At 37.5% G+C, this 12,352-nt stretch overlaps 1 protein-coding gene across 1 annotated transcript in view; it reads left to right on the top strand.

The window, feature by feature from the left end:
• BMX (BMX non-receptor tyrosine kinase) overlaps nt 1-12,352 on the top strand; it is a 44,150-nt gene that overhangs the window by 20,281 nt on the left and 11,517 nt on the right. Inside the window, exons 7-13 of the mRNA XM_081126721.1 lie at nt 1,819-1,994; nt 4,678-4,749; nt 5,454-5,507; nt 5,837-5,891; nt 7,161-7,240; nt 9,727-9,854; nt 12,117-12,191. Coding sequence (XP_080982847.1) covers nt 1,819-1,994; nt 4,678-4,749; nt 5,454-5,507; nt 5,837-5,891; nt 7,161-7,240; nt 9,727-9,854; nt 12,117-12,191 — 640 coding nt within the window. The remainder of the gene's footprint in view (nt 1-1,818; nt 1,995-4,677; nt 4,750-5,453; nt 5,508-5,836; nt 5,892-7,160; nt 7,241-9,726; nt 9,855-12,116; nt 12,192-12,352) is intronic.

Below are 12,352 nucleotides of genomic sequence, written 5' to 3'. Positions count from 1 at the left end.
TATCAGTCAGCCAAGTCAGTGGTCAAGGTCTGTTTTGATTATAAGATGCCCTAAGGGATCAGAGAGAGTATTGTGAAAAGTAAGTTTTCCTTTGTTTTGTTTTTATCAGAGCATTCAGTGGAGGACTTACTGAGCTGAGGAAAATTAAAATTTGCTTTCTAGCTGTTCTGTTCAGATTTCCTCTTAGGGAACTTTCCATTGCATTTATCTTTAGAGATAATCACTACACAGCTCATAAATTGCAGTGTCCTGCCTAACTAAAATTTCCAGGATGTTACTCTCTGGAAAAAAGTAAAACACAGTGTGGAAAAATTAAATTCAGAGCATACACACACACACACACACACATACATATATATATACATATATATATGTAAATTTCTAATTGAAGTATAACATGCACTTAGAAAAGTATAAAAATCCTAAATGTTCAGTTTGATAAATTTTCACAAACTGAACACATCTTTATAACCCATGTTCAGATTAAGAAACAGAACATCATAGAAACCTAGGGGTACCCTCATGTTTCCTTTCAGTTATTACATCCCACCAAGAATAATCACTAGCCTGATTTATAGCATTATAGATTTTTGCCTGCTTCTGACCTTTATATAAGTGGAATCACATAGTTATATATTATGTGTCTTTTGTTCAATTTACGAGATTTTCCCATTTTTTTAGTATGTGGTTATAATTTATTCTCATTGCCATATAGAATTCCAGTGTGTGAATATGCCACTGTATTAGTTTCTTATTGCTGTTGTAACAAATTACCACAAATGCAGTGACTTTAAGCAACACAAAGTTATTGTTTTATAGTTCTGAAGATCAGAAGTCTAAAATGGGTCCACACAGCTGTGTTACACCTGGAGGTTTTAGGGGAAAATCTATTCCAGCTTCTAGAGGCTATTTATGTTCCTTGGTTCCTGGCCCGTTCCTCCATCTTCAAAGCCTGTAGGGTAGCATCTTCTTTCCTCTCTGATCTCTGTTTCTATCCTCACATCTTCTCTCTAATCTCTGAGTTTCTTGTCTTTCTCTTATAACAGCTCTTTTGATTATATTAGACCTACCCCAAAAATCCAGAATAATCTCCCCATTGCAAGATCCCTAAACTAATCACATCTACAAAGCCCCTCTTACCATATAAGGTAAGGGACCAGGGACCAGGACATGAACATCTTTGGTGGGACATTATTTAGCCTACTACAACCACAATATTTTTAATATTTTATCCTTATAATGGGCATTTAGATAGTTTCCAGTTTCTATCTAATTGAATAATTCTGCTATGAGCATTCATTTACATGTCTTTTAATTTCCTTGTTGGATATGTATATAGACTTTCTAGATCATAGGGTTATGTCCAGCTTTAATAGATTCTGTAAACAGCTTTTCAATATGGTTCTACCACTTTAAACACCAATCAGCAAAGTTGAGAGTTCCTTTATATTATCCTTTTTTTCCTTTCCTTTCCTTCTTTCCTTTCCTTTCCTTTCCTTCTTTCCTTTCCTTTCCTTTCCTTTCCTTTCCTTTCCTTTCCTTTCCTTTCCTTTCCTTTCCTTTCCTTTCCTTTCCTTTCCTTTCCTTTCCTTTCCTTTCCTTTCCTTTCCTTTCCTTTCCTTTCCTTTCCTTTCCTTTCCTTCCTCTCTCTCTCAACCTCTCTCTCTCTCTTCCCTGCCTCCCTCCCTCCTTCCTCCTTCCTTCTTTCTTTACTTCCTTTTAAATTTAAGAGCAGATATAATTTGGTTGTTAGCTCCAGGTACATGAATCTATGTGTATGCCTCACTGTGATCTATTAAAATATCTTGTCCTCCAAAGCTGAAGATTCCTCGAGCAGTTCCTATTTTCAAAATGGATGAACCATCTTCAAGTACCACTCTAGCCCAGTATGACAGTGACTCAAAGAAAAACTATGGCTCCCAGCCAAATGTCAATATGCGGTATGTTCCAAGAGAAGATTGCCCTGACTGGTGGGAAATAAGAAAACTGAAAAGGTAAACCTCAGCTCTTAGTGTGGCTGCCCAGCATGTAAAATAAACATTACACCACTGCCTTGGACCTCAGTCTCAAAGATGTCCACATAGGCCTTAGCTGAGATAGGTTTGTCCCATCAGAAAATGCTCACTGTTTGAGCCAGAAGCAGTGGCCCCACTGGGACTGTGCAGCACAGTATTTCCATTTAGACTATTCAATCTCATTTTTACCTAAAGCATATGCCTCACTGTACCAATGATACAGCCAAGGGGCTATATGGAACTTGGAAGAATGTAAATGTATTCCTGCTATTGTTTTCAGTATAGCAAGTCATGGTAACTTTCATTCCAAAGTGGAGATACAATCCAAGTGTACTAACCTATAGCTGATACCTGAGGACAGAACTTACATTTATTTGCCTGAAACCCAGTGTTCTTGGAAGGAGACAATAAGCCCAGATTCAAGGAGGGTGAATGTCTTATCAACTTTGTGTCAGGTGCCCTCCCTGGCGGAAGCCCAAGTGATTCATCGAGGGGGGTATGCAGTGAGATGGACCAGTATTCAAATAAGTAGTCAGCCCTATTGATTCACATGGGGTTGCTGCAGAGCTACCAACTCATAGATTGCCACATCCTATCTTTTTTTTTTTTAATATGTTTTTATTTATTTCAGAGATAGGAAGGGTGAGAGAGAGAGAGAGAGAAACATCAATGATGAGAGAGTCATTGATCGGCTGCCTCCTGCACGCCCCCTACTGGGGATCGAGCCCGACCCAGGCATGTGCCCTGACTGGGAATCGAACCTCGACCTCCTGGTTCATGTGTCATGAACCATGCCAGCGAGGCAGCCAAATCCTATCTTTATTTAAAATGTTGATATTTTGTTCATCATGGATTTTTGCATTAATTTTTATTTTAAAAAATATTTTATTATAACACTATTTATTTGGGTTACTGAGTTTTTTGACACCCCCTTAGATTTTGCAACCAAGATTAGTCCTGACCCCAGATTTTCCCCTAGAACTTCAGGAAGCTAGTTATCTGAACAAAAGATTTATTAATCACTTCTTAACATGAGCAGCATTATATCACCTATAGTGAATTCTAATACTTGATAAGCTAAAAGGTCTTCATGGAGCTTTAATTGTAAAAATGCAGTCATGATTCTCAGCTCATATAAGTACATATGACTTTCTGTCATTCATACTATCTTCGCCTGAACTGCTTTTTAATCTTTATTTTTTCTGAGTAGTAAAATAATCCATATTCTAATTAAAGCATTCAAATATTGCAGACTCTTCAATGTATATTCCTCTAAAATGCTTTCTAGGCACATGTTACCATATGTATAGAATTACATAGAATTACAAAATCAGGTTCTCATCATACAGTCTTGTCACTTGCTCTTTTTACTTAACATCTTGGACATTTTCCCCATTTGAATACATGAAGATATACTTAATTTTTAATTTTAAGGCAGAGAAAGACAAACATCACATGATCTCACTTATATGTGGAATCTAAAGAACTTAATAGACTGATGAACAAAATAGATTCAGTGCCATGGAAGCATGGATCAGACTGAGGAATCTCGGAGGGAAGGTGGGGGTGGGTGGGTGGGAGAGATTAAACAAAGAACTAATATGCACATATGCACAACCCATGGACACAGGAGGGGAGTAGGGGAGGGGTAGAAGGGGTCAATAGGGAGAAAAAGGGGATATCGGTAATATTTTGAACAATAAAAATAAATAAATAATTCAATAAAATTAAAAAAAATTAATTGTGGTAAAACACAACAAAGTTTACCATTTTAGTAATTTTCAGTGTACAGTTCAGTAGTGTTAAGTACATTCATATTGTTGTGCACCCTACCTGATTATTTTGAATGTCTATATAGCATACCATTATATGGACAAAATTTTTAATTGAAAGTTTTTAATTGAAAATTTTTAACTATATTTTTAGCATTTTAAAATAAGAGTTTTCTTATGAAGAGATGAAGTGAAAAAACCTGTGCTAGTGAGCAAGACTGTTTGGGAAGGCGGAGAGGGAGGCACTCCTTGAAATGGAGCCAGAGGAACATTTCCTTGTTAAGGAAACTTGTCGCTGTGAAGTGTGGTTTTGAATAAGAGCCTGGGAGAGGAAGGCAAACAGGAAATAGGTCTTACATTCCAAGTAAAACAGCCTTTGAACTTGGAGAGGTCCTCATGCTCTGCTCAACACCCAAAATGAAAGAGAAAATGATGGATGACAGAGGATGATGAAAATCTTGCTGAGCCATCTGTGTCCACATGGAGTTAAAAGTTCAGTATTTTCAAGATTCAATTGCAATCACAACAGCAAAGAAAAAAATAATCTATTTTAAATATGTATGTGACAGAATGCTTGTACATCTACAAGAAAATTAGGGTAAACCCAGTCAAGATTATTTATTAATCTAAATTTTCTATTGTTTGGTGCTGTTATGAGGCATTATTAATAACTTGCTTTTGTCTATGAATATTCTCAAACTACTGCTTTTTATTGGAGTCCCTGCAAGGACAGAAATGTGAAAATGACTCACTAGCTTAAATTTCCAAACCAAGTGAAACTCATGGGTCAAAATGTTCAATAAAGCTAAAACATAGCTAACAAAATTGCTTTTGCCATTTAACATTTATAAGTAAACATAAATTCATGAAATCTATCTCTTTCTTTATAGCAGTGAAGATTCTGCATGCAGCAACCAAAGAGAAAGAAATGTTGGGGATCACAGCGCCTCAAAGATGTCATGGTATATCAAATTCAGATAGTCCTTTACACCCAGGATTTGCTTCTATTTGCAGGAAAACTAACCAAATTTGCAATAATTTTGCAACTAGACTTTACATTTAAAGTAAATATACCCCCCCCCCCAAATCTATGTAGTTTGCCTCTCTGAACCCGTAAGTTTGTCTGAATTGATAACTTGTGGGTTACTGTCTCCCTCACTCTGATTTTTCCCATCCATCATTCACGGTATATACTGATGTTAGCATGAACACTAATATGCCTGGCTCAGACATCTCTAGAAGGAGGAAAAATAACCTAGAGTTGAATAACTCTTCTCTAAGAATAGCTCTAAACACGACCCGAGATTTTTTAAAAATTTAACTTTATACTACAGCTATCCCTGAAGGCATCTTCATCTATTTCATGAGCCCACTTTTCAGAAAGACTCAAAGAAGTCCACATTCCTGGGGGCCTGCTGGGAATTTCTTGTATCAAACAGCCATTTTCTCATTAAACTGAGCATGAACTCAACTTCTGAGTCACTCTCTCTCCACTTTGCTGATACCTTCCCAAGTGCAGAAAGGGAAATCTCACAGTCTACATTTTATTTACATGCATGAAGGCAGGGTGGGATTTGATACTGCACTGCTAGGTACTTGGATTATTTCTTGTGTGTGTGTTCTTTGTGTGTGTGTGTTTGTTCATGTTGATTCCTCTCTTCTTAAGGGGAGTCCCTGAGTCAAGTTCATCTGAAGAAGAGGAAAACCTGGATGACTATGAGTGAGTTTTGAAAGTTCTCTATGTTCCTCTAAAACTAGACGGAGGTGTTTCTATTGTATTTTAGAGATCACCTAGAAGGAAGTCAAAAGTTCTTAAATAGCATCCCACTTAAAATACAGATATGCAGGACCCACCCCAGAATCATAATTGGGTGGTGGAGATTCAGGAATCAGTATTTTTGAAAAGTTCCTCAGGTGATTCTCTGGAGAGGACAGGTTTGAAATCCCTGATCTAGGCCAATGCTTCATTTTACAGGTTAGAAAGCTGAGTGACAAATTTTGTAATTAAACATTATTAACTGACGAATATGGAATTCTTTCCTATTGCAGCTGGTTTGCAGGTAACATCTCCAGGTCACAATCTGAACAGTTACTGAGACAAAAGGTAAATAATCTGATCTTTAAAATACCTCCTAAGGATCTCTTTCTATTGTTGGGTCCAGAGGGTAATGCACTTCTCATAGAAACCTTAGTGCTAATTATAGTCACAGCATCATAGTGTTGGTTATCCAGCGTAGAGGTTACCAGGCCCTTCACATATAGCCGCTTCCTCTGTTTCCATGATCTATTTCTGTATAATAACCACTTTAAAAATTAGTGGCTTGAAACAACACTTATGACTTCTCAAAATTCTGTGAGTGGTTCAGCTGGCTCAGCAGTTCTTCTGCAGGTGTGGTACAGGGTCACTCGTGTGGCTGCACTAGGCTGGTGGGTGCAGTCACTGGGAGGGGAGGTCAGCTGAGGCAGTCAGCCTGGGTGCCACAGTTCTCCATGCGGCTAACCTGGGCGTCCTTCCAGCATGGCAATCTCAAGGCAGTGGCTGAAAGGATGAGTCTCAGTTCAGCGCAAGTACTCTCAAGTCTCTGTTTTTGTCATGTTTGCTAATGTCCCATTGGCCAAAGCAATGGCCCAGCCAACAGGCACTGTGGGAGGGGACTACACTGGGCCTGGGTACAGAATGATGATTTATTGGGGGCCATCTATGGAACAGTCAACCTCAGCCCCATCACTTCTCATTAGCACCTAAACTACGATAAAGCAGATGTAATAAATAAATCTACATGATTTTATTACTAATTGTTATGGAATTATCAATAGCAAACTCTCTTGACTTACAAAATGACATTTTGATATAGTTCAACCATATATAACTGATGAGAATGTGATGACCTCACTAGCTTGGTGTTTTGTCACAATCCCAGTTTAGTTTATTATCTGCTCTTTCTGAGTTGGGATCAGTTTAGAATTAGCACAAGTCATTAAGAAAGACAAGTTGAGCATAGAACTTAAATAATTTGTTCTACATCTTTGGTTTTCTAAAACCTTCTAAGAGCATGATATTATATGTGGTTTTAAATTTTATTCCTGAAAAATTAAAACATTAGGCTTACATAAATACAAAATAGAAAAAATTATCAGAGAGGGATAAAAGTTAACTGGAGAAGAAGAGTTGAAGCACATGGGGTAGATCTGTAAAGAAACAGAAAAAGAAGAAAGCTAAACTGTGGGTTCCCTCTGTGCCAGTTTTAATCTGTACCATCAATGAGATTAAAGTGAATCTAAAACATCTATTTTCCTACCACCTACCAGGAAAAGTCTCTTCAAGGATAATAAAAATGTTTTCTCTTTCTTCTACATTTGCCTTCCTTTTCAGGGAAAAGAAGGAGCATTTATGGTTAGAAATTCCAGCCAGGCGGGAATGTATACAGTGTCTTTATTTAGTAAGGCTGTGAAGTAAGTATGACATGATTTATTTCTTTATCTTCTTGTGTATTCTTTGAATATGCTGGTCATTTAGTCACCATGTTTAAACTCTAGAATTTTAGATCAAAGTATTCCTGGTGAATGTAACCATTTGTAGTGGCCTTTCCTCCCCTTATTTCCAAGAGGCTGTTCTCGGGGATCCTCTCCTGCCCATCCCAGGTGGCAATAGAGTGCCCAGTACACAACACACCCCAATAAACATTTGTTAAAGGAATCCTGGGTTATTCTTCTCAATTTGGTCCTAAGTCTAGAAAGAGAGAAAACATAGCATTGGCGCCTCTACACTGTTAGCCTTATCCACCTGCTAAGCTGAGACACCTACCCCAGCATCTGAATTTAGTAAGTTTTTCCAGTGGATGCAGAGTTAGCAAAAGGTTGAATCAGTGTAGCTGTGTTCCCTGGGTAGCTTCTCTCTAGGGTGCTGGCCTCTCCATGTGGTTAAGAGTTCTGATTTGAAGCCACTCCTCTGGGTCCAAATCCTGACTCTACCATTTATAAAGCTTTATGACATTGATCAAGTTTCTTAAACTCTGTGCCTCAACTTCCCCATCTGAAAAGGGGACATAATAATGATTATTATGTTCTGTGAATGAAGTAATTTCATGTATTGGATCATAACAGTGCCTGGCATATAGTAAACACTCTAATAAACTAATAGCAATTACTATGATTGCTGTTGTTGAGAAAGAGTAATTCTGCCTGCTCTACTACCCCCATCCCAACTCTTAAGTATAAAAAACCTCCACAGTCATCTCATGCAAGTCATGATTACCAACATCAGGATCCTACTTCAGAGTTTCACAAGCCACTTTCCCATTGGTTGTTGGCTCTGTTTTCCTTCTAATCATCCTGCGAAGCAAATAGGAAAGCTGTTTTTATTTGCACCATTTTACAGAGGAGAGGACTGAGGTTCAAAGAGAGCTTATGAAGACCGACCCACAAAGTTAATAAATGACCAACTTTTGAAGTTGGGCCTTCAACAGCCAAAAGTTCACGTTCCTTTAACCACACTCCTGTTCCTACACTGAAACTCCCAATGTTCTGAAATAAGAATCTGGCCAAATCTTGATTAGAACCATTTTGGGGGGAAAATTTACCCTGTTTTAATGGTTGGGTTGAATGACCCTCTGCCTTGGTGCCTTCTCCATGTGCACTGCCCTGAGGTGCATATATGTATTTTTGTAATAATTAAGGGATTAAAAAGTTATTTTATTTTGAGAATTTTTTTAACAGAATACCTGTCTCCAATCTGAGAGAATAGGATGTATTCTAAGCAGTGATCTGGCATTTTCCAATGCCAGAAGCCATGTCCCCAATGCATCTCATACGCTAGATTGCACATCTGGACGCTGGATAAAGCCAACCCAGTAAGAACTGGGAGAAGACTTGGTTCACTGAATATCAAAAGCTCCGTGGCCCTCTAGCCCTGCAGTTTTACGCAAACCGGATATCTGACGTCTTCCTAGTCAAGTTTCTTGACACCAGATTTATTTTTGAAAGTGGCCAGGTAGAAAAATCAGCAAATGGATAAGTAATCAAATGAAAATAATCCAAATCAATGAATACGTAAGCCTTCTTTTATGAAACACCATCAATAGGCTTGAGTGAATTTTGTGCTACACCAAGAGCTGATTAGCCATTTGCAGCAAGAAAGTACCCTTTCTCTTTTTTATAACTGCAGTTTTAACTAGTCTGGCATTATAGCAACAACAATTTATGAACAGCTTCTTATGTGCCAAGCATAGTGCAGATTGATATATATATAATCTCACCCAAACTTTGTAACAACCAGATAAGGTAGCCAGCAAGCATTAGAATTGGACTCAAAGTCCAGCTCTTAACATACTCTCAAGTCTAAAACAGACATATTATTCCTGGTTAGCCTAAATCAGAGGGCATCTATTCACCACTATTTTCTAAAAGTAGAACAAAAGAAAAAAATGTTTTATGTACAAAAGGTACAATTTCACATGAGGAATTAAAGGACATCCCACCCACTCCATCCTGCTTGTTCTACTCCCCAAAAAGCCTCCTACCCTTACTTGGGGGAGAACACCCACGGCCTACTCCCCATTGCCTCCCACATTTTCATTTTCATTATTATCCTTAAAAAGAATTGATATTCAGAATAATGATCGTGAAGAATTGCAGGGCTTTCAATCATCAAAGGAAGACTCCAGCTTTATACTTACTAAGAAAGGAACAGTCTAGAAAGTTGGAATTTGATTGTATATGAATTCTGCATGTGCACAAAGGATGTGTTGAGCTCAGAGGGGAGTCCTCTTCCGTAATTACTGATTGTCACGGATACCTCCAGGAAAATACCAGATATCAAGACTGAGAAGCCCTCTCTGACTTCCCTCTCTGAAATCTGCAAACGCACCTAAAATAACCATTACGTAATGAAGCTTCAATTGTTTATTAAAAGCATCCTAACAGTCTTTCTTTCTTACTAGTGATAAAAAAGGAACCGTCAAACATTACCACGTGCATACAAATGCTGAGAACAAATTGTACCTGGCAGAAAACTACTGTTTCGATTCCATCCCAAAGCTTATTCACTATCATCAACACAATTCAGCAGGTAATTTATTTTAGTTTTTCTTTTATGGGTCCTTCTTGATACATATCAATTTTCTTGGATATTACTGATTCTCCTAATATTCTTAATAATATAGGGAACCATGAAAGTAAGAAAAAAATGTTCTCAAGCCCTATACCTGCTGTTATTTTTAATCCACATTTCCTGGAATATACAAGGAACCTGCAATGCCAGAAAAAATTACATTGCGTGAGCTGAGTGACTTAGAAGTAGAGATTTTCTTTATAAAAATATTTGCAGGATTTTTTCTGCCTATAGAAGTTGATTGCAAAATTCAAACATTATAATTATGTCCATGGAGGTTATCTCTCTAGTGATGTACAAGTTGGTATCTGTTCTGACAGATTTTTTTCTATGCTGACATTAACACTTATTATTCATTATTTATGTATGTGTATATATATAAATATATATTATATTTTTACTGAGATGAGATCATTCTCTGTGTGCCACTTTCCAGCTGCTTTCCTTACTCAACATGTCTAATAGGTCTTTCCATGCAAATACATACAGCTTACGTTGGTCTATTTAAGAGCTACAGAGAATCCTATTATTGAATCACTCTGTAAGTTATTCACCTAACCCTGTACTGATTAGCAGTTGGATCATATCCTCAGCTTTCCCATTACAGTTGATGTTTTATTGCAGTCCTGCCCGCATAGCTCTGCGCACTGATATGAGTATTTCTGTAGCCAAATTCCCTAGAAAGGGCGTTTCTGAGGTAATGGTTAAGAACTTTTAAAATTCTGACCTTGTCAAATGCTTTTCAGAAAGGTACACTCCCATCAACAGCAACAGCCTTCATCCTCACCAGCACTGTGTACTATTACTCTTTTTAAATTTTGCCTAATCGACTGGCAAAACTGTATATAGAAATCCCTCTTAATGGAAGCGTTAACTAACCTGACTGCGGTAAGTCTTTCACAACACATACATGCCCCAGATCAGCACGTTATACCCCTTAAAGTTACATGTGTTATATGTCAGTAACATCTCAATAAACATAGAAAAAAAAAGCTAAAAAGAAAAAGAAATGCCCTCTGAATGTCTTTTCCAGACTAGTGCCCCTTATAGGCAGCGACTGGATGAATTTCCAGCAGTGAGTAAAAATAAGCTGTGGGCTCAGAGTCAAATTCGTGCAACTCTGCCTAACCTCACTCCTCGCTTTGATTTTGGTTCCTACTTGTATTTTTCCTTTGTCCCAATTTCCTCAATTGTTTATTTTAACCTGTAGTGCCTCAAAAGTACCCCTTGGAAAGGAGTTGGATAAACAGACATCTCCAAGTGGGATGATTCCACTCCAGAGCATGCACGAGCAAACCCACAGGGTACAAGAAAACAGTAAAATGTTTATTTAGATTGGATTTTTAAATCTCATTCTCTTAACTTTTCTATTTGTGAGGATATTTCATGATTCACATAATATATCAATACAGCAGTAATTGTATAGATACATATTTTGGAGGAGTGCACTAATTTTTTTGCCAGTTAAAGGTGTAGGATTTAAAACATTTGAGGACCACCCATATAAAAAGTAAATAAATAATCTAGAAAAAGGAAGGAAACAAAAAGGACAACTGTGATGGTTCTCAGGCCTTGGAAAACATCTTGCATTTAATTAAAGCAAGAAAGATATTTTTTGAATGAGTTCTTTCAAGCCACTATTAATACAATGATTATTTTATCCCAGTTTTACTATAACTTGATGTAAATAATTAAAATGACTTGATTATTTAAAGCAATTTTGCAATAGGTTTAATTTTTAAAAATTCAAGTGGTTTACTTTTTATTTTTTATCCTTCTGTACTGCTTGTATTATTGTTTTCTTTTTACCAAATATGTGTGCTGTGTTTATACATATTTGAATACAGGACTATAAAAGATAGCAAAATAAAAATGAGAAATGTTTTAAGTGAAAGATTCTGTCAAGCAACTAACTTTGATGGGATTTTCAAAATCACATAAAGTGGTTTTACTCTTTTAATTTTTGCTTTATATTGAGCTAATTAGTCAAGTCAAGTAAACCAATATAACTACAGGATGAATATGATCAGAAGGGATTCTCACTCTGCATCTCAACATGCTGAATTCTGTGCTTTTCCAGCTGCTCTGGAGAGAGCATAAGCAGAGGTGTGAACCGATGTGACGTGACGTGACGTGACGTGACGTGACGTGACGTGACGTGACGTGATGTGATGTGATGTGATGTGATGATGTGATGATATGATGTTGATTCTGTTGCAGGCATGATCACACGACTCCGCCACCCTGTGTCAACCAAAGCCAACAAGGTCCCCACCTCCGTGTCCTTGGGAAGTGGTATGGACATACCCTTGGGCTCTTAAACTCCACTTCCCAGCATTTTTTGGTTAAAATATACATATATTGCTAATTCACTGAAAGAAAAAATAGGGAAGAAAGGAAGGAGGTCCTTGTAAGATTGTGCCAGGGAGGGCTTCAGCTCTCATATATTTGCTCAT

The sequence above is a fragment of the Miniopterus schreibersii genome (genome assembly GCF_964146895.1).
Source record: "Miniopterus schreibersii genome assembly, chromosome: X".
NCBI lineage: Eukaryota > Metazoa > Chordata > Mammalia > Chiroptera > Miniopteridae > Miniopterus > Miniopterus schreibersii.
The sequence above is the reverse complement of the archived record's forward strand: the minus strand, read 5'-3'. Positions and strand labels throughout refer to the sequence as shown.